The sequence below is a fragment of the Anomaloglossus baeobatrachus genome, chromosome 7 (assembly GCF_048569485.1).
Source record: "Anomaloglossus baeobatrachus isolate aAnoBae1 chromosome 7, aAnoBae1.hap1, whole genome shotgun sequence".
Taxonomy (NCBI): domain Eukaryota; kingdom Metazoa; phylum Chordata; class Amphibia; order Anura; family Aromobatidae; genus Anomaloglossus; species Anomaloglossus baeobatrachus.
The window spans coordinates 21,672,418-21,697,258 of NC_134359.1; the positions used below are offsets into that span (position 1 = coordinate 21,672,418).

The following is a 24,841-nucleotide window of genomic DNA, read 5'->3' on the forward strand; positions in this document are numbered from 1 at the left end:
TAATGCAAGACAGAGGAAGGTGGTCCTACAAAGTATTGATTCCAGTGGGCTGAATACAAATGCACGTCACAAATTTCAGTTATTTTTAAATATTTAGAAAACCCCGTTTACACTTCACAGATACTTGCTCTTAGTGTTCATATATCACGTAAAATCCCAATAAAATACATTAAGTTTGTAGGTGTAATATGTAACATGGAAAAATTCATGGTGTATGAATACTTTTGCAAGGCACTGCAAATGACGTATACAAGATGCATGTTATGAATATGATCACAGCTATGTTTCCTTGAAATTATTTGTACAGCTATAAAAATTCTCATTGTCTTCCCCTTCATGGCAATCTATTACTTGTGCACTATAGGTGTGAGTTATTTCCCCTGGATGGTGGACTATCAAGGTAATAATCCTATAAAATATTTAAATCTGATTTATTTCCACTAGATGGCGATATATCACTAATAGTTCTATGTCCACTACAGATGTTATTACTTTCCACTACATGGCGCTATATCACTTGCACTGTAGGTCTGATTTATTTCCACTAGATGGTGCTAATGCTAATAATTCTATGTACACGGTAGAACTTAATTACCACTAGATGGCGATCTATAGCTATACTAATACTATTTTTTAATTATTATTATATGTACTGTGGTGATTATTCCTTTCCACTAGATGGCGATCTAACAGTATAATTTTAGATGCACTATAGATCTTATTTATGTCCAGTAGATGGCGATCTAACAGTATAATAACTTTATGCCGTGGCACGATGGCTCAGTGCTGGGGTCCTGGGTTCAAATCCCACCAATGACAAGATTTGCATGGAGTTTCTATGTTCTCCCCGTGTTCTCTGTATATTTATCGCAGACACACTGATAGGGAATTTAGATCGTGAGCCCCTATGGGGACAATGATCATAATGTCTGTAAAGCTCTGCGGAATTAATGGGGCTATATTAGAATAGTATAATAAACAAATGTGCACTGTGGATCTAGTGGTAATAATCAAGTTTTACAGTACACATGAACTTACATTATTATTAGTTCACAATTCTACTAATAATAATTATCACGATACTAAATTGATATGCAATGTGCAGCTTATTACGTTCCACTAGATGGTGCTCTATCGCGTGCACTGTAGATCTGATTTACAAATTAACATTATCATTATTTCATGTGCGATATACAGTAGATTTGCTCTGTCGATCTAACACTATAATGTACCCTGTAGAACTTAATAATTACCACTAGATGGCGATCTAACACTATAATGTGCACTGCAGAACTTAATCATTACCACTAGATGGCGATCTAACATTATAATGTGCACTGCAGAACTTAATCACTACCACTAGATGGCGACCTAACACTATAATGTGCCCTGTAGAACTTAATCATTACCACTAGATGGCGATCTAATGCTATAATGTGCACTGCAGAACTTAATCATTACCACTAGATGGCGATCTAACACTGTAATGTGCACTGCAGAACTTAATTATTACCACTAGATGGCGATCTATAAGTATAGAAAAGAGGGTTAATCTGTGCCGCCACACATTCCAAACAATGTAAGTAAAATCTGATTTATTGGTCAACGCGTTTCAAAGCCCTCAAGGCTTCTTCATTCTTGAAACGCATTAACCAATAAATCATATTCCACTTACATTACTTGGACTGTGCGGCGGCGCAGGACATTAACCCTTTCTCCTTTCCATTGATTGATCGCCACGTGGGTTCTATTTGCGCAATTTCTTCTTTCCAGCTTTTAAGCTTTTATTGATCTATAACTATACAAATTCTTTGTGCACTGTAGCTACTATTACTTTCCACTAGATGGCGATATAACACTAATAATTCTACATGCGCTATAGATCTGATCTACATCCACCAGATGGCAATCTAACACTATAATTACCTTATGTGCATCTCCCCTCGCTGGTGTACATATACTTTAGGTTGTACATTTATCTTGTTGCGGTCGGTGTTTTCTTTGTACTTAAAGGTTACAATTATTTTTCTATTTTTGTTTCTTTGCCTGACACATAGTTACACACCTGCCTGGGCTTGATATGGACCATTGCCTAAAAAGTTCTATAGTCAATGTATACAGTATAGTGTTATCTATCTAATATATAAAGCTGTGTGTGTGTGTGTGTGTGTGTGTGTGTGTGTGTCCGGGATTAGCATCTGCACCGTCGCAGCTACAGCCACAAAATTTTGCACACTCACACTTCTGGACCCCGAGAGCGTCTCAGGCTATGTTTTGAGGGGAAATTTTAACCCCGCTCTTTACAGTTATTCACCAAAAAACCTGCCTCCATTAAACGAATGGAGCTGAGAGCCACAGTGCTGCCAGAACTTCAGAAGAATGCGCAGCCACGCCCTTATATGGAATGTTGGCGTGTCACAATGCAGCCAGGGAAAGAGGCAGACACAGACAGGGTAAGAAACAGACATAGACAAGGTAAGAGAGGGAAAGGGACAGACAGGGAAAGAGACAGACAGGGACAGAAACAGAGAGAGACAGGGAAAGTGACAGAGACAGACAGGGAAAGTGACAGAGAGACATACACAGAGGGGGAGACAGACAGAGAATGGGAGAGAAACAGAGAGACAGTTACTATCCCGGGCAGCGCCGGGTGCTATGTTGTGAGGTGAAATTTTAACCCCGCACATTCCAATTTACCAATCAATTTTGCCCCTATCTACATAATGGGGAAAAAGTGAAACGAAAAGTGTTGGGGGCAAAGTTTGGTGAATAACTGTAAAGAGTGGGGTTAAAATATCCCCTCAAAACATAGCCTATGACGCTCTCGGGGTCCAGACGTGTGAGTGTGCAAAATTTTGTGGCTGTAGCTGCGATGGTGCAGATGCCAATCCCGGACACACACACACACACACACACACACACACACACACACACACACACACACACATTCAGCTTTATATATTAGATAGAGTCATTACACACATACTGATATATTCCTATTTATTATATAGAGTCATTACATACATTCTATTTTGTTAACAGCAGTTATTAACCCGGGCGAAGCAGGGGAGTACAGCTAGTATAGTATAAATATGTATGTAGAGATGCTATCAATCATTGTACAGGAGAAGGAGGAGGTGAGCTGTGACATCACCTATTATGAGTGGGGGATCCCGTTATCTACTATATATAGAGGTGTTCTCGTTATGCAGGAGGAGGAGGTGAGCTGTGATATCACCTATTGTGAATGATGGGTCCTGTGTTATCTATTGCATATAGAGGATTTATCAGTAATTATACACCTCACCTATTCTGAGTGGTGGATCCTCTTATCTACTGTATATAGAAGTGTTATCAGTCATTGTATAGGAGGGAGAGGTGGTGAGCTGTGACATCACCTATTGTGAGTGATGGATGTTATCAGTAGAGATGGTTGAACCGCAGACGTTTGGGTTCGGCAGGTTGGACAGGACTTTAAAAAAGGCCGGTTTGGGACCAGACAAACCCAAATCCCAGGTCTCATGTAAGTCTATGGGGTCCCGAACTTATATGCTGTAAAATGTAGTTAGTAAGGGCTAGGGGGCTGAAAAAGGAAGCAAAATGGAGATTAAATGAGGATAATTATACTTAGAGTTTTTGCGCGGCTGTCACACTGCTTACCAGCCTGTTCATTAACCCTTATGAATAATCACTGCTTCCCCGGCCCACCCTCTCTGACAGCGTCTGTGATTGGTTGCTGTCAGACTGTCGGCATCTGTGATTGGTTGCCCTCACACTAGCTGTCTGGATCCCTGGAGTGAAGTGTAAAAATAAATAAATAATTGGAAAAAATGGCGGATTTTGATAATCAGTGCAGATAAAGCAGACAGCTGAAGGCTGCAGCCCCCAGCTGAATGTGTTATCTTGGCTCTTTATCAAATACAAGACATCTTACACCATTTTTTCCAATTATTTATTTTTACAGTGCACTCCGGAGAACCAGACAGCCAGTATGAGAGCAACCAATCACAGATGCCGGCAGCCTGACTATAACCAATCACAGACACTGGCACGCCATCTTTTTTTTTAACTTATGTAAATAAATCATTTTTAAAAACTTTTGTAGGGTCTCCCCAATTTTCATACTCAGACAAGATAGAGCGGACAGTTGGGGTCTAGTATTCTCAGGCTGGGGAGGCCTACGTTATTGGGCCCTCCCAGCCTAAAAATAGCAGCCCGCAGCCACCCTAGAATTGTCGCATCTATTAGATGTGCCAATCCTGATGCTTACTTGGCTCATCTCGATTGCCCTGATGCAGTGGCAATCGAGATGGGTAATATAAGGGCTAAATGACAGCTGTGATTTGTCAAAAATTGCAGCCATCATCAAGCTCGAGGTTAGTAATGTATAAGGGTCTATGTCACCGTCCCTTTAGGAATGGTGTAAGTAAAAAAGAAATACACACAAAACAGAGAAACATCCTTTATTTATGTTTTTAAAAAACATCTTTCTCTAACTTATTAACACCAAAAACACTCCTGCAAGTCCGACTTTATCCACACCAAAACGTCTCACGACAATCCCGGCTCTGCTACATCTGAGGTCGCAGTGTACGGTCCCTTTAGAAAACGTGACTGATCATTGTGGCCAGCAGGACACACTGATGGATCTGCAGGTGTGAGTGGTGATGTCAGTAAGTTCACCCAAGGTCACAGCTGTTGGTTCCCATAGTACCCCAGCTGTGACCTCAGGTGAACTCTATGAACTCACTTGAGATGAACTCAGTGAACTCACCTGAGGTGAAGGTTATGCCGTTTTACCTGCTTAGGTTATGTGCACTCATTAAGTATTTGGTTGCAGAAAATCTGCATCTGCTGGCAGAAAAACCCACCAAAAATGCAATGTTGTTTGGATGAGTTTTTCTGCCAGGAAATGCAGATTTGGTGCAGAAACTTCAGCAACAAATGTTTGCAACAAATCTGCTTCTCCTGACAGAAAATCACATCAAAACAGCATACTGTTTTGGTGCGTTTTTCTGCTAAGTGAGTTCATTGAGTTCACCTGATGTCACAGCTGGGGTACCGTGGGAACCTCAGGTCATCTGCAGTGGCTGTTATTTTAAGGCTGGGTAGGGCCCAATAACCATTGGCCTCCCTAGCCTGGGAATACCAGACACCAGCTGTCTGCTTTATCTGCACTGAGTATCAAAATTGATGGGGGCCGCACACAGGTTTTTTTAAATTATTTATTGAAATAATTTTTTTTAAAAAGCCACGGGGGGGGGGGGGGGTCTCTTGTATTTTTATACAAAGCTAAGATAACGCACACAGCTGGGATATGCATCCTCCAGTTGTCTGCTTTATCTGCTCTGGGTACCAAAATGCAGGAACCGTATGCCATTTTTTCCAATTATTTATTTATTTTTTACACTCCACTCTAGGGACCCAGATAGCTAGTATAAGGCCAGCCAATCACAGACACTGGCAGTATGACTGCAACCAATCTCAGACGCTGTCAGAGAAGGTGCGTGGAGGAAGCAGTGAACATTCATAAGGTTTAAAGAGCGGACCCCAAAGCAGTATGACAGGTGTGTGAAGACTCAGTAAGTATAACTGTCCTGCTTTAATCCCCGTTCTTATGCCTTTATTTTTTATTTTTATGTGGGTGGCCAAACTGAACATTAACACGAAATTACGTAAAAGGTCTGTGTTTGGGGACCGTGCATGGACACTAGGGGTCCGATATGGACCCCAAACTTTAGAGTTCGGGTTCGCCCATCAGTAGTTATCAGTCAGTGTACAAGAGGAGGAGGAGGTGAGCTGTGACATTGCCTATTGTGAATGGTGGATCCTGTGTTATCTACTGTATATAGAGGTGTTATCAGTCACTGTACAGGAGGAGGAGGTGAGCTGTGACATCACCTATTTTGAATGGTGGATCCTGTGTTATCTACTGTGTATAGAAGTGTTATCAGTCATTGTAAAGGAGAAGGAAGAGGAGGAGGAGGTGAGCTGTAACATCACCTATTGTGAATGGTGATCCTGTACTATCTGCTGTATATAGAGGTATTAGCAGTCATTGGAAAGGAGGAGGAGGTGAGCTGTGACATCAGTGATTGTGAATGGTGGATCCTGTGATATCTACTTTGTATATATGTTTTATTAATCATTGCACAGGAGGAGGAGGTGAGCTGTGACATCTGCTATTGTGAATGATGGTTTTGTGATATGTACTGCATATAGAAGTCTTATCAGTCATTGTACAGAAGAAGGTGAGCTGTGATATCTTCTACTGTGAATGGTGGCCCTGTGTTATCTGCTGTACATAGAGGTGTTATCAGTCATTGTACAGGAGGAGGAGGAGGAGGTGAGTTGTGACATCGCCAATTGTAAATGGTGGATCCTGTGTTACTTACTGCCTTAGGCGTGTGTTGTTGTAGATGAAATAATGCATAACTCAGGTTAATATATATATATATATATATAATCATTTTTCGCAGATATTCAGTAAAGCAAAGATGGCTTACAAGACCAGGTGACAAATCGGACAAATTTCCTATGCTCCCAATGACTGAACTGCCAGGAGCACCGGACAGTGGCGATTGTAACCCTTCATCACCCTCTGTCCGGGGTGATTTACCAATAAAAGTTAATCAGTGACTTTGCCACAAGGTTCTTTTACTAATTAGCAGTTTTATTTGGGCACTACTATTTGGGAAACCTGCTCTGTAGAAACTACATTACAGTATTAGTTGTATCAATCATAAAAATATAACTTTTGACAATGAAACTTTTGTTTCTTACATATGTATTTATCTACCTGGACGGTTTGGCTGATTTCTTTGCTTCTTTTATTTGGAGCATTTTCTCTTTGTGATGCTTTCTCGTGGATGTGCAGGTCCGGAGCTCTGTTGTTGTCCCCGTGAAGCTCCTCTTTCCTCTCTTTAAGCTTTAACGCGCGTTATTTTAGATGCACCGGATTAATAATCCCATTGGAGTCATTAAACAACTAATTTCACAATAGTTCCTCGGGGGAGGAGCTTAGAATATTACATGGATACATTAAAATTAAAGAGACAGTCACGTTTATTTTTGAATAAATATTTATTGTTGAAAGACTTTAATTTATTCCTTTGTCATCAGGGGGCGCCGTAACACATCACCCCCCCAACAGCAAAGAATTCAATGCACCTTCTTTAAGGAAGACGTTAAAATATACGTTACATTCAGGGAATACACCGTCAATGTTAATAATTACGATACAATTGTAATAAATTACTGAGAAGGGTTTTTTCAGATTTCCAGAAAACTTGGATACAGAATCAATTTTTACCTAAAACAACAGACAGTCAAGAACTATTCTCTGCTCGCGAAAAACAAAAACGACTCCGCTTTATCCGGATTTACCGCCATGTTACGGAAAGTCGGCAGAACGCCTGTTAGGGAAAGTGACTGTCGGCCGTCGTGTAACCGAAATGTGCAAATTCTACACGGATGTAAAATAGCTACAAAAATAAATCGCACGTATTAAACATAGGAAATATGAACAATCTCAACTTTATTTTTTCCCCTTTGTTCATTTGACAATTTAATTGTTAAAAAGGGGTTTTTTTTAGAATTTTTTTTCACAATTAAAGGAATAATAAGAAAGGACCGAAAGTTCTGCTGAGATTATGGGGTCCGTCCAACATTGCTACTTTTATTTCTTTTAACATCTCCAGGCATCTAAGAAGAAAAAGAAAAATAGTTGTGTACCTGCAGCTCCTGTGCAAAGTACAAGCCTCTCACTGTCTGGGGTTAGGCGCTTGTTCATGTTACGATTTTTTACGCATTTTTTTCTGAGAACATTTTTTGTGCAGAAAAATGAAGGATTTTTCAAAAGTAATTCAATTTCCAAAATCTTTTACACAAGGTGAAGGTTTGCTTGCACTTTTTTTTTTTTGTAATAAAAAAAACCCACAGCGTTACATTGCTTTCAGCACTTTAAGGGCTAGCACACACGGCGAGTAAAATAGAGCAAGTGGAATGCTATAAATAAATCGCATTCCACCCGGACTCATGTTACTCTATGGGCGATTTTTTTCTCAGCCCTGATTGGACCGAGAAAACAATCACAGCATGCTGCGGGTGGAATCCGATTCGTTTTCACTCGCACCCATACAAGTCTATGGGTGCGAGAGAAACATCACACTGCACTCGTGTTACACCGAAGTGCGATATACGCATCAGCTGATAATGGAGGAGATGGGGAGATTAGTGCATCTCCTCCGCAGCGCCGGCCTTCTCTTCCCTGGCATGACACTCCAGCAGAGCGGGAGCTGAGTGTCATGCGATTCACTTGCATTGATGCCCGTGTGGCCCCAGCCTAAAGGTATATGCGCACGCTGCAGATTAGGTACACATATTTTCTGCACCAAAAAACACATCTTGTGGCAGAAAAACGCACCAAAAAAAGGCATGGTTTTTTTTGGTGCATTTTTGGTGCATTTTTTTGGCATGTGTTTTTGGTGCTTTTTCTGTGCGTTTTTTGGTACGTTTTTGTGCCATGCATTTTTTTGTGAAACCATTGGCTGGAAGGGCTAAAAAAACATGGGAAAAAACACACCAACAATTGACATGTTCCTCCATTTTTCTGCACCCAAAACTGCAAGAAAAAAAGAAGCAACGTGTGCAGAAAACTTCAGAATTCTCATTCACTTTGCTGGCTTCAGGGCAACAATCTGCACCAAATCTGCATTAAAAAACTCAGAGTGCGCACACAGCCTTAAGGGTGCTTTACACGCTGCGACATCGCTAACAATATATCGTCAGGGTCACGTCGTTAGTGACGCACATCCGGCGTCGTTGGCGACATCGCAGCGTGCGACACCAAGGAGCGACGATCAACGAGCGCAAAAATGTCAAAAATCGTTGATCGTTGACACGTCACTCCTTTTCATAATATCGTTGGTGGTGCATGCCGCTGGTTGTTCGTCGTTCCTGCGGCGTCACACATCGCTATGTGTGACACCACAGGAACGACGAACATCTCCTTACCTGCCACCGGCAATGCGGAAGGAAGGAGGTGGGCGGCATGTTCCGGCCGCTCATCTCCGCCCCTCCGCTTCTATTTTCCGGCCGCTTAGTGACGCCGCTGTGAAGCCAAACGAAACTCCCCCTTGAAGGAAGGATTGTTCGGCAGCAACAGCGACGTCGCAGAGCAGGTAAGTGCGTGTGACGCTGCCGTAGCAATATTGTTCGCTACGGCAGCGATCACCACATATCGCAAGAACGACGGGGGCGGGTGCTATCGCTAGCGATGTCGCAGCGTGTAAAGCACCCTTTAGGCTATTTTCACACGCTGTAAATTTGGTGCAGAAAATTTCTGCACCAAATGTGCGCTTTTGGTGCGCTTTTTTAATGTGTTTTTGCAGCTTTTTTTGGGGGGTGCGGTTTTTTTGCATACAAGGAAAAGACTGTCATTAAAGCTAGGTTAGTAAAAAAAAAAAAAAAAAGAAGAAAAAAAACTTTCTTGATGTCATTTCCTGTTTCAAACATTCTTCTGCTTAATTTTCCTGTCCTGCTCCTGATGACATCACATCCTTTCTTAACCATGCGTTTTTTGTGTTAAAAAGTGCGGAAAAGGGCACCAAAAACTCACTGTGTGAACACACCTGCAGAATTGAAGCATTTTTTCATCCCAACATTGAAGTCAATGGGTGAAAAAATGCTGCAAATCCAGACCAATAATTGACATGTTGCAGACTTTTTCTGCATCAAAATCAGCCCAAAATCTGCAAGAAAAAAAACCAAACAAACCGCAGTATTGGCACAGCACTTCAGGAATCTCATAGACTTTGCTGGCTTCAGCAGAGACATGTAGATTTTGGAATAACCGCGTCAAAAATGCGTCACAAACCGCAGCGTGTGCACAAGGCTTTACTGTAGTTTTTTCCCCAGTGAGATTAAAACAGCCCCAAAAAAGTAAAAATCTGCACTAAAAATGAGCGTAATCTCCTCTGTGGTTTATTAGATAAAGTCTGGGCATACGGTACAGAAAAAAAAAATGCATAAAAGAAAAGCTACATGTGAATATACTGTAAGACTTGAAGTGCTGGTGTGACTACAAATGCAGCTTATTTGTAGTCTGTAACCAAGGAGACGCATCATTCTGCACAGGAGCTGCATACACAAAACGGTAGGAACATTTTTATGCGATTTTAATTTTAGAAATGTAAACATCTCATATAAAAAGTTTTTCTTTTTTCTAGGACAGAACGGATAACCCCGTTGGACATCACTAATAATTTGGCCAATTAAAAGGAAACCTATTTGGATCGCGGCACCTGTACGATCAAAGAACCAATCGAATGGCTGCAAATTACTGTCACCTCGAGGACCCTGATTCCGTTCCTGCTTGCTGTCAGTGAATGAAAACATTCTTGTTCACGTAAAGAAGCTGTAAACTGATCCTCATTGTCTGTGTGATGCAGGTGAAGCGCTCGTGACAGTGTGTCAGTCTCAGTTAATATGATAAAATCGTATTTATATTGTTTGTGGATGGACGAAAAGTGTTAAAAAGTTGCAGAAAGTTACAGAATTGGATAAGACCCCTCTATCCACCACATCAGAGGGGTTTGTCCCTTTCTTTCCCATTCATAGAAATAAAAGGGTCGGTTTCCCTTTAAGATAGAAAAAGTTGCACGTAGGTGATATATTGCCGGTCATTGAGTTGTTATAATAAAAGTTGTTTTTTTTTTCTTTTCTATTTGGACCTGATATTATTTAATAAAGGAAAAAAAACCCCACCATCTGATAATTGTGCTTTATTACTATGGCCTGCGCCTTACACACCACATCTCCGCCATCCAGACCTGTATTGCTTTAAACTACGGATTTGCATTGTAAGACCCTGTTGTACAACCCATATAATACGCCACGAGACATCGGTAACGATAACGAACCAGCCACAAAATACTAAACGTAAGACCCGTCCTGTACCTGACCCCACACGTCGGGGGAGCAAACCTCTCACAGCGGCCGCTGCCTTATTTATTGCACCCATGTGTTCACAAAAATATGATATTCAACGCCCCCCGATATGAGCTGCGTATGATGTAAGGGTTAAATATATATAATGGCGATGGGGGGGATGGTATTTACTAACATTTGAACTGCAAATCATGGAACACTTTCAGCCCCGCCCCTGAGTAACTTAGGAATGCCCCCAAGCTGTTGGAAACTTCCCTTTTATGCAAATTAACACAAACCCCACCTCGTTGTATAAATTAATAAGCCTGAATGGGTCCATTAAATATATATAATGGCGATTGGGGGATGATATTTACTCTACATTTGAATCTCAGAGCATTTAACGTTTTAAGCCCCACCCCTGAGGAACTTGGAGATACCTCCCAAACTATTAGGAACTTTTCTATTATGCAAATTAATTCAAAACCCCACCTTTTTGTACAAATTATTAGGACTGAATGAGTCTATTAAATATATTTAATGGTGATTGGGGGGGATGATAATTAATACCATTTGAATCTCAAATCATGAAACATTTTAAGCCCCACCCCTGAGTAACCTGGGAACAACCCCAAACTATTGTAAACTTACCCTTTATGCAAATTAAACAAACCCCACCTCTTTGTATACATTAATAAGCCTGAATGGGTCCATTAAATATATATAATAGTAAATATCATCCCCCCAATCGCTATTTTATATATATATATATATATATATATATATATATATATATATAATATTTAATAGACCCAGTCAGGCTTTTTAATTTGTTCAAACCGGTGGGGTTTATATTAATTTGTATAAAGGGGAAGTTTACAATAGTTTGGGGGTGTTACCAGGGGTGGGGCTTAAAATGTTAAATGATCTGAGATTCAAATGTAACTAAATATCATCCCCCAATGGCAATTATATATATTTACGGGCCCATTAAAGGTTAATAATTTTTACAAAGAGGTGGGGTTTGTGTTAATTTGCATAAAGGGGAGTTAGTTTGGGGGCATTCCCAAGTTACTCAGGGGTGGGGCTTAAAGTATTCCATGTCTTGCAATTCAAATGTTGATAAATATCATCTCAACATCACTAACATTTGAATCTCAAATCAATTAACAATGTAAGCCCCACCCCTGAGTACCTTGGTAACACCCCCAAACTATTAAGAACTTCCCTATTATGCAAATTAAACAAACCTCACCTCTTTGCACAAATTAATATGCCTAAATGGGTCTATTTAATATACAGTATATTAAATGGGTATTGGGGGATATTTACTAACCTTTGAATCTCAGATCATTTAACCTTTTAATCCCCAACCCAAGAAACCAGGGAAAACCCCCAAACTATTGGGAACTTCCCTTTTATGCAAATTAACACAAACCCCACCTCTTTGTACAAATTAATAAGCCTCAATGGGTCTATTAAATATATATAATAGCGATTGTGGGGATGATATTTACTAACATTTCAATCTCAGATCTTTTAACATTTTAAGCCCCACCCCTGAGTAACCTGGGAACACCCCCAAACTACTGGAAACCTCCCCTTTATGCAAATTTGACCAAACCCCATGTCTTTGTACAAATTATTAAGCCTGAATGGGTATATTAACTATATATAATGGCGATTAGGGGGATGATATTTGCTAATATTTGAATTTTAAATCATGGAACATTTTAAGTCCCACCCCTGAGTAACCTGGGAACACCCCCAAACTATTGGAAACTTCCCCTTTATGCAAATTAACACAAAATCTACAACTTTGTGCAAATTAATAAGCCTGAATGGGTCCATAAAATATATAGAGCTGTGCTATTTCTTTATAAGGAAGATTTTGGCAACCATTTGAGGCTGTTCCAATTTTCATAAAATTTTGATAAAAACATCTTAGTTTAAAAATGTGCTTTTAAAGATCAATTAATCTCGCCTTTGAGTGCGATAATAAATGTTGTAAAGTTGAGCTCCATCTTTAATCATCACATGCAAAATTTTTATTTGGATGGAACTGTATTTTTCTGACTCAGTTCTCCAAATTCCCTGCATTGACCTTTACCTTCCACTAGAGGGAGCTCCAGCATACTATGGAGATCTGCATATTAAGAGTATGCAGTAATCTCCTGAGCTCCCTCTAGTGGCAGATGGAGGAAAGCAGAACATTAACATTTTAGTTTGTTTCTGCAGGGGATTTGGACCTCTATATAAAAAGAAAGAGCTTGGACCATTATATGTAAAGAATTAAATTCACAAATGGCAAATATATCATAATTTCCCTCTTATTTAGACCCAGGATAGAGCACAGATTATATTTTGTCCTTATTCTGGAGGCAGCCGTCTCTTGTGCTCATTGCTGCCCTCTGTTGGCAAATGCAAGAATATCGACTTGTCAAAAAAAGAGTTTTGGAAAGGACGTGACAACTGCTCTGAACTTATTTCTGACACAGAAAAAAAAACCAAGGTCGTCACAGATAAAACCTATTCAGCCATTGTCACTGCAAATTAAGATGTCAGTCCTACTACACTGCCCCCTACAGACAAGAAGCAGGTAGTTGAATTTTTCTATGTGACTAAAGTTGCTTTAAACAGTCATTGCAAAAGTGTTGGCACCCTTGAATGGTTTCCAGGGTGCCAATATTTTTGCCCATGACTGTATGTGATGTGAACGATTTTCGTTATGTCCGTTTGCTCTTTCTTTGTGCTCATAATTGTGGGGTTTATTCTGTGCTTGTGGAGGTATACACCGTACACTGAGTTCATGAGGCAGCTCTGCACGCATAATATATGTATATAGAAAAATACTCTTGTTTTTTCATCTTTTGCAGCGCCAATCAGCTGATGAGTCCACAGTCGGCCATAATCCGGAGTCGGGGTTCCTTCTGTAGATACGTAGAGTACGGTCATAGATACAAATAACATAAGTCCATTTCCCGGAGGTTTGTGCGCCGGCTCCTTCTTCAGGATGTAAAGTTCGGCAATCGCATACCAGTCGGATAAATGTTAATTTGCGCACAAGGGTTATATATAGTTTTTTTTTCAACCCAACAATATAAGTTTGGTACACACCATTGAAATATTTGCTGCTGTCATTTGTGATGAAAGTTTTTTTAAGAGGTAAATAAGATCCCCTTGGTCCCTTCATTCAAACATCTCATAATGGCGGGTCTGTCTCACTCGGGGAACCATATCCAATAGTAACCTGCAAGTCAAGAAAAGAGAGAAGAATGAAAACACATTGCATACACTGTTTACAGTGCTTGTCAGCTCCTCGGGGGCGGGGCCTTTGTTTAGATTATCTGATTGGCAGATTTGCTTTCATTCTATATAGAACTATTTTTTCTCTGCTATTCTGTGCTATGTGAGGTCAGCATGAGCTAGTGACCTATCTATGTGATGGAGTTGGTTGAAGACCTTTAAGCATGACTCCAAACCATCCTGTTTTTGAGAGGGATTATGCAAATATACTCCAATTTTGCTATTTCTAAAGGAATTTGAGGAAGTTCTTAAGTTCCAATGTCTCTTGGGTGAGAACATGTAAAATCTGTTACAGACCCCCACCTACCAGCATACCTACTAACATTTACTGTTTAGGACATTCAAGCCCAGCCCCCAGGAAGCGTCTCAGTCTTCACATAAATGCCCCAAAATTCCCACTTTTCAGTGTCCTCCAGACCCTTTTGCGGTCCAGTTTTGAGGGAGAGTCGGATACCTACCATATGCCATTTATAAAACCTACTAAATGAAAAAATGTCTTTAGACCCCACCCCCGAGGTACCAGAATCCGGATGCAACTGCTACCTGCACCCTTATAGAAGTGCTCCAGATATACTTACTTTATCCCGTAGCCCATAATGATAAGTCCGATCAAGATTCCGACAGTTCCATCCAGGTACCAAACAGAGGAATTGTGCTTGTACACCTCAGCGCTTATGAGAATAGAGAATCCCATGATGCCGCCCACCAAAGAGTTAAAGCCTAGAAATAAATCAGCACAAAATATATCATTAATATAAAACACAGCTTTGTCTGTGACTAGAGGATAAAGCAAATGGGAGGTTACTGCTGAGCAAAATGTGATTTATATTAATTTTTTTAACACTTTTTTTACTAAAAAAGTTTTGAAATAAAACAAAAAAATCATAAAATACATTAAATTAAGGAAGGACAAGACAAAAATTGTGATGCAAATTTTCAAATTTTGGCATTCACTGGGGTATATGTCATATAACATAGTACTATCACTATTTTAACCATTATATATATATATATATATATATATATATATATATATATATATATATATATATATATATATATGTCCACCATTCTTTATACTGCTGTCTGCAATCAGAACAATGGTTAGTATTAAAAGTTATTTTAGTTTTATTTCATTTAATCTATAGAAAGTTTAGATTTCCTTTTAATAATCAAGTTCCTGATAAAAAATGTAACCAGCAAAGTGTAACCAAGTCTTACACAGCAAAATATCATGCTACATAAATAGCCAGTGTGAACAAGGCCTGACCAGTCTATATTATAGTCGACATTACTGGCCCATGGGCAGCGAAATGTAAAACCCCAACTGTGACAAAATAAGTATTCTGTGCTGCCGACATATTCTTTATTACATATCAATATTTGATTAAAGTTAGCAATTGTAATTTCCAAAATCAGAGTGAGACACGCTTCCTCACCATGAATATATTAATGTGCCCTCTGGCTCCAAAAGGGAATGACAGAACCTGCTAAAATGCTGTTTCCAAACGACAAAAATTACCCTTCTAAAGTTTTGTTGTGATATCTCTTATGATCTGGCAGTATTGTAGTAGTTATATTCTTATACATAGGGGGTAGTATTATAGTAGTTACATCCTTGTACGTAGGGGCAGTATTATAGTAGTTATATTCTTGTACATAGGGGCAGTATTATAGCAGTTATATTCTTGTACATAGGGGCAGTATTATAGTAGTTATATTCCTGTACATAGAGGCAGTATTATAGTAGTTATATTCTTATACATAGGGGATAGTATTATAGTAGTTATATTCTTGTACATAGCGGCAATATTATAGTAGTTATATTCTTATACATAGGGGCAGTATTATAGTAGTTATATCCTTGTACGTAGGGGTAGTATTATAGTAGTTATATTCTTATAAATAGGGGGTAGTATTATAGTAGATATATTCTTATACATAGGAGCAGTATTATAGTAGTTATATTCCTGTACATAGGGAGGACTATTATAGTAGTTATATTCTTGTACATAGAGGGCAGTATTATAGTAGTTATATTCTTGTACATACGGGGCAGTATTATAGTAGTTATATTCTTGTACATAGGGGGCAGTATTATAGTAGTTATAGTCTTGTACATAGAGGGCAGTATTATAGTAGTTATATTCTTGTACATAGGGGTAGTATTATAGTAGTTATATTCTTGTACATAGGGGGCAGTATTATAGTAGTTATATTCTTGTAAATAGAGGGCAGTATTATAGTAGTTATAGTCTTGTACATAGGGGCAGTATTATAGTAGTTATATTGTTGTACATAGGGAGCACTATTATAGTAGTTATATTCTTGTACATAGGGGCAGTATTATAGTAGTTATATTCTTGTACATAGGGGTAGTATTATAGTAGTTATATTCTTGTACATAGGGGCAGTATTATAGTAGTTATATTCTTGTACATAGGGGGCAGTATTATAGTAGTTATATTCTTGTACATAGGGGTAGTATTATAGTAGTTATATTCTTGTACATAGGGGGCAGTATTATAGTAGTTATATTCTTGTACATAGAGGGCAGTATTATAGTAGTTATAGTCTTGTACATAGGGGTAGTATTATAGTAGTTATATTGTTGTACATAGGGAGCACTATTATAGTAGTTATATTCTTGTACATAGGGGCAGTATTATAGTAGTTATATTCTTGTACATAGGGGTAGTATTATAGTAGTTATATTCCTGTACATAGGGGGCAGTATCAGGAACAGGACAAGGTATGCCCTAGGTGCCCTAGGCAGATGAAGCCGATGGCACAGCCCACACTCCCCACCCCTCATCCCCCAAGCAAAGGAATGGGTCAAAGGCTAAGGTAACAGGACACCTATAGGGCCTGAGTAAAGCCTCATTGGTACATAGTTTTGATGGAGCCTTTGGATGCCCAGGGCACGTGTCGTGTGAGTGGAGAGTTCTTGTTGGTGGGATTAGTAGTGACCGATATGTCACCAACATATTGCATGTTCAGAATGGGCTCGTGCCGCCCCCGGGACACAGGCTACGTGGAATAATCTCCTACTGGCCTTGTTTAATGGCTGCAGCTATTCCTCTGTGGTTAGTGCTTGTACCGCTTCCATTATAGGAGTGCCGGCTCATAGCCGAGGATCCGTACAAATTGCATTAGTTGGGATGGAGCATCTGCCGGCTGCAGAGGGGCGCAGCTCCTGTAATTATATCTACACGGAGGAGAACAGATTTACAGCCAAGTCATTACACAATCTGATCCAGAAAATAGTAGAGACCTCCGACCTGTGCATTGTCGGAGAATGCTGCTGCCAATGGTCAAACGTTTCTTACTGGCCCCTAAATGGTGACCATGCTTGATTGGTGGATGTGCAGACCTGAAGTGTCTGCAGTCCCCCTTGTGCTGCCCGAAAGATACCTGACACCGGGCCCAAGACAAGGATCCACCAGATCCCGGACGTGTCCTGTGGTATCTGGCACTAATACATTAGCAGCGGATCCTTTAGGTCCTGTAAGTTGCTCTGTGCAATCTTTCCAGTGATAATCAATAAGATGGAGATCTGGAATTTGGAGACAAATCATCCCCTTGATCACTTTGTCGTGTTTATCCATTCCTGAAGAATATATGAAGAGCTACCGGGTGCATTATCCCACTGAGAGGGCCACCGCCCTGAGGGGCTCAGCAGGCATGAAGGGGCTACTGGGGTCCGTACAATGGTCCATACGTTCTATGTGTCATATCCACACGATTTCCATCGCCCCATCACACAGCCTCCGGCCGCTCGTCTTCCTCCAAACCCGGTGCCATCACTTTCCCTGGTAAGAGATGCACCCGGCTACACCGATGATGTGAGACCATGACTTACCAGACCATTGCTCCAATTCTGATGCTCGAGTGTCTCTTGTAGGAGCTTCAGTACTGGACAGACAATGGGCACGCTGAGCCGTCTACAGCTACCCAGACCCATGCACACAGGGGCGGACATATCATTAGTGCAGCCGCACAGGGGCCCGAGAGTCAAGTGGCCCATTTCCATCTCCATAGCAGGTGGAAATGTGGATTATGAAGAGCTCTTGGGCTGCGAAGGGCCCGTTCATTTTTCTTGCATAGGGGCTCCTTTCTGCGTGTGATCGCCAGTGCATACTCAGCCACCTTTCTCTTATAAATATTTCAAAAAAACTGACCCGCACCTCCTACAAGTGTGAATAGGTGCCAGCTGAAAAAACATAGCAAATACAAGATGCATATGTCGCGGGCGGAGGAGGGGACGCCGCGCTCTCCCACTGCTCGGGTCCGGCTGCTGCGGCCTGCTGCTGCCGCTGCTCGGTGGCTCGAGCGATGGGCCGGATCCCGGGGACTCGAGCGGCGCTCCTCGCCCGTGAGTGAAAGGGGATTGGTTTTTGGGATAGTTTATTGTCCGTAACGCCACCCACGGTTGTGGTGATTAAGTGGACACCACCGCTGCTCTGTCTGGGGAGCCCGGGAGTGATGGTATGGAGCAGCCAGTTGTTGATTTGCCCCTCCGTTGGTAGGGGTTTTGGTGTTTTGGTGCTCCCGGGGCCCAGTGATGGGGTTGGTATGGTGGACAGGCGGGTATGGGGCCTGTGGAGGTGCAGGGACGCAGGGGCAGCGCTGTGCCGCACGGCACGGAGGTACTCACTCAGCCAGTAAACACGACACAGTTCTCGGTAAACAAACGGCTGGTTGGACGGGTCCCTCGGATGGTTACGGTGCTGCGGTTCCCTGCAGTTAGCGGTGACGGTCTCTTCCCTGCACCTATGTAAAGTCTCTTGGTAGCGATGGGTTCCCACCGGTTACCCACTCCTCGGCTTCAATCTGGGCCGAAGGAGCCCTACTTTGCCCGCAGGCGCTGGCCCTGGGAAACTGGTGCCCTGGCGGTGGCGGTGTCTCCCCTTAACGGTCGGACTGTTGCCTTCAATCGGGACTTGGTTGTTAGGAGACAGAGGTCCCCTTCACTGACGGATTTGGCAAATTATGGCGACTCCTAGCCTTGCCGGGATCCGAAAGGCCCCTGCCCTGGTGCTGACTGTTCTTTGTATACTGCTCCGGTACCGCCGGGTCACCACCCGTCCGCGGTCCTTCCAGCAACCTCCAAGCAGTCCCCCTGCAGACTATCACCGCCGTCTGCTGACCTTGCTGTCTCAGTCCGGGGCACACACCCGGACCAACTTCAGGCTTTACAACTGTCACTTTTTACTCTTTCTCTCCAGCTCCTCTACCACTTCACTTCCTTCTACTTTTACTTCCCTAGCTGGACTGCCTGGTTTTCCCGCCTCCAGGGCTGTGAACTCCTCGGTGGGCGAAGCCAACCGCCTGGCCCACCCTCTGGTGTGGACATCAGCCCCTGGAGGAAGGCAACAAGGATTTTAGGTTAGCTTGATGTACCTGCCGGGAATGTGGGGTGCATGTGATGTTGTGACCTGTGACCCCTGGCTTGCCCAGGGCGTCACACATACAGCTGCACACTAAAATGCCAACAATGTATAAGGGAACTCTGGTACTGTATTACTGCTATATAAAAAAATTAGATTTTTAGTTTATGAATTGGCCAATGCATGTAAGCCTGGAAACCAACGGCAAGGTAAATCTCAATATTCCGGTACCCTACCTAAAATGCCACTATCTAGGTTAAAAACATCCGTGTCTGGGCAGCTAGACTAAAAAAATCTAATTTGAAATGCCCCTGGAAGAAGCAAACGCGAAACGCGCGTAGGGGTACTTTTTTCACCTTCAGGTTGTCTCCTTATTGGTTGTGTGTTCCTTGTGTGCCCTGACCTGCCCCCCATGTCTCCTTTGAGTTAATCTTAGTTCTAGGTGGTCTCCTTTTTCCTCTGTGTACATAATCTATGTACATTTCTTATTTCCCCTTTGTGTCGTTCACCACTATGTGGAATTAATGGTGACTTTTGTTTATATTTAAATCCTCTGCTGGGTGCCCTGCTCATTGGCATACTTTAAAGCGGGCTTTACACACTGCGATATCGGTCCCGATATCGCTAGTGTGGGTAGTCGCCCCCATCTGTTGCACGACACGGGCAAATCGCTGCCCGTGCCGCACAACATCGCCCAGACCCGTCACACATACTTACCTGCCCGGCGACGTCGCTGTGACCGGCGAACCGCCTCCTTTCTAAGGGGGCGGTCCGTGCGGCGTCACAGCGATGTCACTGAGCGGCCGCCCAATAGCAGCGGAGGGGCGGAGCTGAGCGGGACGTAACATCCCACCCACCTCCTTCCTTCCGCATAGCGGCCGGGAGGCAGGTAAGCAGAGCTTCCTCGTTCCTGCGGTGTCACACGGAGCGATGTGTGCTGCCGCAGGAACGAGGAACAACCTCGTTACTGCTGCAGTAACGATTTTTGAGAATGGACCCCCATGTCACCGATGAGCGATTTTGCACATTTTTGCAACGATGCAAAATCGCTCATCGGTGTCACACGCAACGGCATCGCTAATGCGGCCGGATGTGCGTCACAAATTCCGTGACCCCAACGAGTTCGCATTAGCGATGTCGCAGCGTGTAAAGCCCGCTTTAATCTTGCCTTAGGAGGTTGCTATCTTTATCCCTGTTGGACATTTGCATGCTCATTTCATCCTCCTTTTTGCCTATATAGAGATAATTTGTTGTTTATACAATACTTGTTGATTTCTAAGCAGTTATTACAATCCGGTCCACATCCATCTTTTATTTATTCGTATTCATGAGGATTTTCTTCAGCCCCTGTTTTCAGGCATTATATCACCTGGAGCATACTTATGCACACCTTTTTTGATTTTTTTTTGGATTTTTTTTGTACCTTTGTATGTCATTTAACTAAACTTTTCTTGATAACCTGAGGCTACCTGCTAGTGAGCTCGTTTTTATATGTCTTTTTTAATGATTTGTTTGAATAAAAATATATTTTTAATCAAATGGCTTATACACTCATATGTTTTGTAGGTCTTTGTCATTTATGAGTGGAGCCACGCACTTATAATTTGGTCTAGTATAGGATTTTCATAATCTCTACTAGCTAATATTCAGTGCATAACAGGAACACCCATAAGAGCTGCCATTTCTGGGGTGCTCGGACCTGGCCCTAAAGCCATCCCCAGTACTTGTCACACTTGTCCATTGTTTCTGCTTCCAACAATGAGTGATAAGACGCTGCCCATTGTGCTCCATCCCTGATGAGACTGTCGCGGGTGGAGGAGGGGACGCTGCGCTCACCCACTGCTCGGGTTCGGCTGCTGCTGCTCGGTGGTGGCTCGAGCGGTGGGCCGGATCCCGGGGACTTGAGCGGCGCTCCTCGCCTGTGAGTGAAAGGGGGTTTGGTGTGTGGTTTGGGGATGTTGTCCGTGACGCCACCCACGGTTGTGGTGATATTGGTGACACCACCGCTGCTCTGGACGGGGATCCCAGGAGCGATGACTGGGAGCAGCTTGGATGTTGGTCCTCCCCTCCGTGGGTAGGGGGTTGGTTGTCCCGGGGCCCCGGTGAGGGTTTCAGGGATGGCAGGCGGGTTACGGGGCCTGGTGAGGTGCAGGGCCGCGGGGGCAGCGCTGTGCCGCACGGCACGGTGGTACTCACTCAGCCAGTAATTCACACAGAGTCTCTGGTCAAACAAACGGCTGGATGGACGGGTCCCACAGGCGGCTGCGGTGTTTCTCCTCCCGGTAGGTTGATGGTGACTGCCTTTCCCTGCACCTGTGTAGTGTAGACGGTTCCAATGGCTTCCCACCGGTAACCCGCTCTCCAGCTTGGATGGATGCTGAGGGAGCCCCTTTTGCCCGCAGGCTCTGGCCCTGGGAACTGTAGCCTTGGCGGTGACTGTGTTTCCCTCTACGGTGTGAGCTGATGCCTTCAATCGGGTCTTGGCTGCTGGGAAACCCCGGAGGTTCCCTTCGCTAACGGATTTGACCGGTTTTACGGCGACTCCTAGCCTGGTCGGGGTCCGTAGGCCCTGCTGAATGGTGCTGGCTTCTCTTCACTCCCCGATCCGGTACCGTCGGGCCACCGCCCGTTCCCGGTCCTTACGGTTCACTCCAATCAGCCTCTCCTGCAGACGGTCACCACCGTCTGCCAACCTTGCTGTGTGCCCGGGCCACGCACCCGGACACGGTCAGTCTCCTCTGCTACCACCTCACTCTCTCTAACTGATCTCAACCTTTTTCCCGCCTCCAGGGCTGTGAATTCCTCGGTGGGCGGGACCAACCGCCTGGCCCACCCCCTGGTGTGGACATCAGCCCCTGGAGGAAGGCAACAAGGGTTTGTGTTTGACTTAGGTGTGCCTAGCCGGGGTGTAGGGCGTGTTGGTGTAGTACCTGTGACGACCTGGCTTGTCCAGGGCGCCACAAGACCATTGTCACTATAGGACGTTATTCACACTGGTTTATGTTTTGGCCGATCAGTATCAATCTACCTTTATTTATCCTATTATATTTTTATTACTCACCATCAGTGATCAGTGCTCGACTCGTCAGGATTTTCCCCAGCATGAATTTCACCGCAGCCAATGCCGTACACAGGAGTCCGCTTAAGATGGAGACGCTAAATAAAAAGCCGTCCTGCAAGACAAGAAGGCCAGATTAATACAATATCCGGACATCACAGACAGCGTATATCAACATGTCAACATGAAATAATAGGTTTTCTTGTCTGGACATTCCCTTTAACACTTATTACAGCTAGCGCCGGTGTTATAATTGCATCCAGCAGCATGGCGTCCAGATTTCATCAAATTGTCATCTGTACTTTTACCCAAAACCTGTACAAAAGTGGTCTTGCAGCCCTCATGCCTCATATAAGTGCACATACTAGTCTAATATGTCTAGAAATTGCCCCAATTCTTAAATTTGTAACTTGCTATTTCCTTTTTTTGAGTGAGCAGTACCTCTTCATCTGCATTCTGCCAGCACTATAGGTACCAGAGCTTTGTTTCCCTTCACTATCCAGCCTGGTTTGTCTGAACTGTACTAAAATGTTGTCTCTCAGTTATGTCTGTATGCAGTATGACAAATAGGAGCAGAAATAGGACAAAAACCTTCAGTATAGAAACAAAAACTCACCCCATTTCCTGTTGAAAAAGAAATATCCGCCCCCACTTGTTACAGAGATAAAGACCCACCCCACTTCCCATAGGGAGACAAAGACCAAACCCTCCTCCCTTAGTGAGACAAACACCTGTCCCCACTTCCTTGTCACGGTGACTATAGGATAGCAGGGAACCAACGAGGCTCTTAGGCTGTCCTTCAAACTAGGGGGCCCTATGCTCTCCCTAACCTCAGGGATACTCCTGATGGTGGAGAGGCCTGAGTCTCCTTCCTGGCCCTGCTCCTGACCAGTCCTGCTCTGATTTCCCCCTCCCCTTAGAGAGGGTCGGTACAGGCGTGTCATGAAACCCACAGATAAAGACAGACAAGAGAAAATTGAAACTCTGTCACACCGCACACACACAAGATAAGACAATAAGAGATTCAGGAGGAAAAACAAGATCAGGAAAGAAGCTACAAAACAATAGGGGTAAACTCCACAACCGCACCAAGCAAACAGCACAACTTTCACCAGTGTCTGGGACACCACACCTCAGGGAGTAACATAAAATAAACTATAGCTGGCATGGGTGGCAGGTATCAACCAGCATAGAATAAACTATAGTTGGCATGGGTGGAAGGTATCAACCAGCATAAATAGGAAGGGAGCAGACCAGGAGAGATTAACTGTTGCTAGCCTGCCTATGAATCTGCACATAGCAGGTTGATGGTTGATTCTGCCTGTGTTTATCTCACACACCAGTGAAACCATTGGGTGGAGTGTTAGAATCAGAATCTGAACAGCGCCTAACACCGTCATGACAGTCGGCGAAGTTTATGTAAAACTGTCACATTGCTGTAAAGATTTAAAGACCCATCACCGCTTCAAGTAAAGAAACAAAGACACGTCCCACTACCTGCAGAGACACAGACCCCAATAAGTGACACAGAAGGGAGGTGTGTTTTCAGACATATTGCACAATGCAGACTGATTTATAGAAGTGTGCCGCCCCCTGAAGCAGGCGAACTGCTCGGATCCAGGGTTTGCTGTGGCTCGAGGGTCCCCGGACCCGGGGCTCAGCGGATGCTCGATTAAAAGGGAAAATATTTACAAGGGATAGTTCGTGACGCCACCCGTGGTTCGCGGTGAGGGGAGTACTGCCGCTGCCGATGGGAGTACCCGAGGGAGATGGAGCGGGGCAGCCACATGGCGATCCCTCCACAGGTAGGGGAGGCCCCGGGACAGCTGGAGGTTAGGTGAAGGATAGCTTTGTGCAGGCTATGCGGGCAGGCAGGACGCAGGGAGAGCAGTGTACTCACTCAGGCTGTGAAGATGTTGGTGCAACCATTAAGCAGACTCTGACACAGAAGTAAACCAAGTCTCTGGATGCCTCTGCCACTCTGGGGACCCCGTCCGGTTGTCCGTCCCCGCTGGTATTACTTAGTGATCTGGAGCCTGCCTCCATGCACAATTGTGTAGATGTTCCTGACTCTTCGGCCTGAAGCTGTCAGGGTCCCGCTCTCTATATTGAAATAGGGGAGCTGTGCTCTCGATGGCTGACACTTGGGATTTCAGTG

General features: G+C 43.3%; 1 protein-coding gene across 1 annotated transcript in view; it reads right to left on the minus strand.

Moving 5' to 3' along the window:
- Window positions 1-7,064: 7,064 nt before the first annotated feature.
- Window positions 7,065-24,841, minus strand: part of TMEM163 (transmembrane protein 163) — a 200,855-nt gene continuing 183,078 nt past the window's right edge. The window contains exons 6-8 of the mRNA XM_075317134.1: window positions 22,687-22,798; window positions 14,814-14,955; window positions 7,065-14,179 (exon numbers count right to left, since the gene is read on the minus strand). Coding sequence (XP_075173249.1) covers window positions 14,119-14,179; window positions 14,814-14,955; window positions 22,687-22,798 — 315 coding nt within the window. The 3' untranslated portion in view covers window positions 7,065-14,118. The remainder of the gene's footprint in view (window positions 14,180-14,813; window positions 14,956-22,686; window positions 22,799-24,841) is intronic.